General features: G+C 61.2%; 1 protein-coding gene across 1 annotated transcript in view; it reads left to right on the forward strand.

Moving 5' to 3' along the window:
• The first annotated feature begins 67 nt into the window (after window positions 1–67).
• LOC103753957 (RNA-binding Raly-like protein) overlaps window positions 68–2,066 on the forward strand; it is a 9,131-nt gene continuing 7,132 nt past the window's right edge. Inside the window, exons 1-5 of the mRNA XM_029965499.1 lie at window positions 68–86; window positions 160–266; window positions 406–535; window positions 606–702; window positions 794–885. Coding sequence (XP_029821359.1) covers window positions 68–86; window positions 160–266; window positions 406–535; window positions 606–702; window positions 794–885 — 445 coding nt within the window. The remainder of the gene's footprint in view (window positions 87–159; window positions 267–405; window positions 536–605; window positions 703–793; window positions 886–2,066) is intronic.

Below are 2,066 nucleotides of genomic sequence, written 5' to 3' on the forward strand. Positions count from 1 at the left end.
CGGTGGAGCAGAGTGCGGCAGTGAGTCTGTGCCCACCTGTGCTGCTGCAGGATGGCAGCGGGAACCCATGGGCAAGGACCCCCGGAGTGGGGTGGAGGGTCCTCTGTGGGCCCAGCTTGGCCAGCACAGGGACCCACCTGCTCCTGCCTGTGCCCCCAGCGAAGATCCAGTTCCCTTTCCACGCTTGCGATGTGCGGATAGACAGCGACTGCTTCATGGTGTCCCCCGAGGCCGACACCTACTATGGAGCAAAAATTAAGTGCCAGGTGAGCTCATGGGATGCTCCGGGCATCCTTGTGCATCTGGAAAGTGCCACCCATGCTCACAGCCCTCCCGGGCATCTCTCCTCTGCCTGGCGCAGGGCTGGGCCACACGTTTGGGGCAGACTCACTCCCTTCCCTGCAGGAGAAAGGGGCGATGCTGGCCCAGATCAGAACCCAGAAGGTCCAGGACATCCTGGCTTTCTACCTCAGCCGCTTGGAGATGGGTAACAGGGTGACAGACACTGATTTTGAGACTGGGAACTTCTGGATCGGTGAGTGACAGCAGTGGGCAGGGTGCCCGGGGTGGCAGCAGACATGCCAACCCACCTCCCACTCCCCCAGGTCTCACCTACAAGACATCCAAGGCTTCCTTCCGCTGGGACATGGGCGAGCCATCCTCTTTCACCAGCTTTGCTTTTGGGCAGCCGGACAACCAGGGGTAAGTGGATCTAGAGGACACCGAGCCCTGCGTGGTGTCACCGCTGTGCCACTGCACTGCCTGGCTTCACCACCCTCCCGCCGGGACACAGGTTTGGGAACTGTGTGGAGATGCAGGCGTCGGCCGCCTTCAACTGGAACGACCAGCGCTGCAAGACCCGAAACCGGTACATCTGCCAGTTCGGTGAGTGAGGGGCTGGGGGCCCTCCCGTGTGTCCCCAGGGCTGCCAAGCCCTGGGGGTGCCAGTCTCCAGCTCTGCTGGGTCTGTCCCTTGTTGCCAGCCCTGCCCAGAACTCTGGGTGCTTCCTGGCATGGGGGGCACTGACTGTCCGCCTTCCATCCAGCCCAGGAACACATTGCCCTGTGGCAGCAGGACCCCTGAGCAAGCAGCCCTGGGAACTGGCCAGCGCTGGCTGCTGTGCCAAGCCTGTGGCTCAGGAAGACCCTGATACTCTGCCAGGCCTGGACCATGGCTCAGAAGGATCCCCCCATGGCTCACCTGCACAGGGGATGGGGGATTGAGGGGCCCCATGGCACTGGGACCTGGTGAGAAGGGGTGTGCTTTATGTCAGCATCCCCAAAACAGCGTCTTCTTCTGCCCCTCACCTTCCTCTCTCACCATCACACTGTGACAACTCCTGGGCAGGAGATGCCCCTGCAACAGCCTGGTACAGCAGCATCCTTCTCCGAAATTGGCAGCTGGGCCATGTCTGGACTGTGGTCTTGAAGTGACAAGGGGCCAAGGGGGGCTCCAGGGAGGTGCAGATCTCAGCACAGCTGAGGGTGAGGACCAGGCTCAGCTCTGAGCCATAGTCCCGACCTGTGTGGGAACCTCCCAGCCTGCTGGGTTCCTCATGATCACCTGACCCTTCATCATCACCCAGTTCCTCACCACCACCATCTGCCCAGCAGTTAATAAAGACCCTCTCCCCCTTGGGAAGAGCAGTTTGTCTTCCTTTGCTCTCTCAAGCCCACCAGACTCTCCCTAACCACATCCCACATCCTGCCTGCACTAGGTGGTACCTCCATCTCCATCCCTGGAGCAAGTTCTGGGGTTGGAGGAGCCAGGACCAGTCCAGCCTCTGGCTGAACTCTTGTCTCCAGCACCTGGAGGGGTTTTGGAAGGGTGGCATTAGCCAAGAGGTGCTTCTTCCAGCCCCAGGACAGCCCCAAGTCAGGGCTCTCCACGTGCTGAGTGAAAACCTGTGACTCCAGCGCTGGTGGATGCCAGTGGGTGCTTTTGAAGGGGACATGCCTCTGCCCTCCTCCTGTCCGAACAGCTCTCTCCAACGCTGGGCTGGGCTGGGAATTAAAACGTCCCCAGCCAGGGCGCTGCGTGCCAGCTGGTTGTGTCCCCAGCTCCG

This window comes from Manacus vitellinus, unplaced genomic scaffold, assembly GCF_001715985.3.
Source record: "Manacus vitellinus isolate BGI_N305 unplaced genomic scaffold, ASM171598v3 scaffold_10_pilon, whole genome shotgun sequence".
Lineage (NCBI taxonomy): Eukaryota > Metazoa > Chordata > Aves > Passeriformes > Pipridae > Manacus > Manacus vitellinus.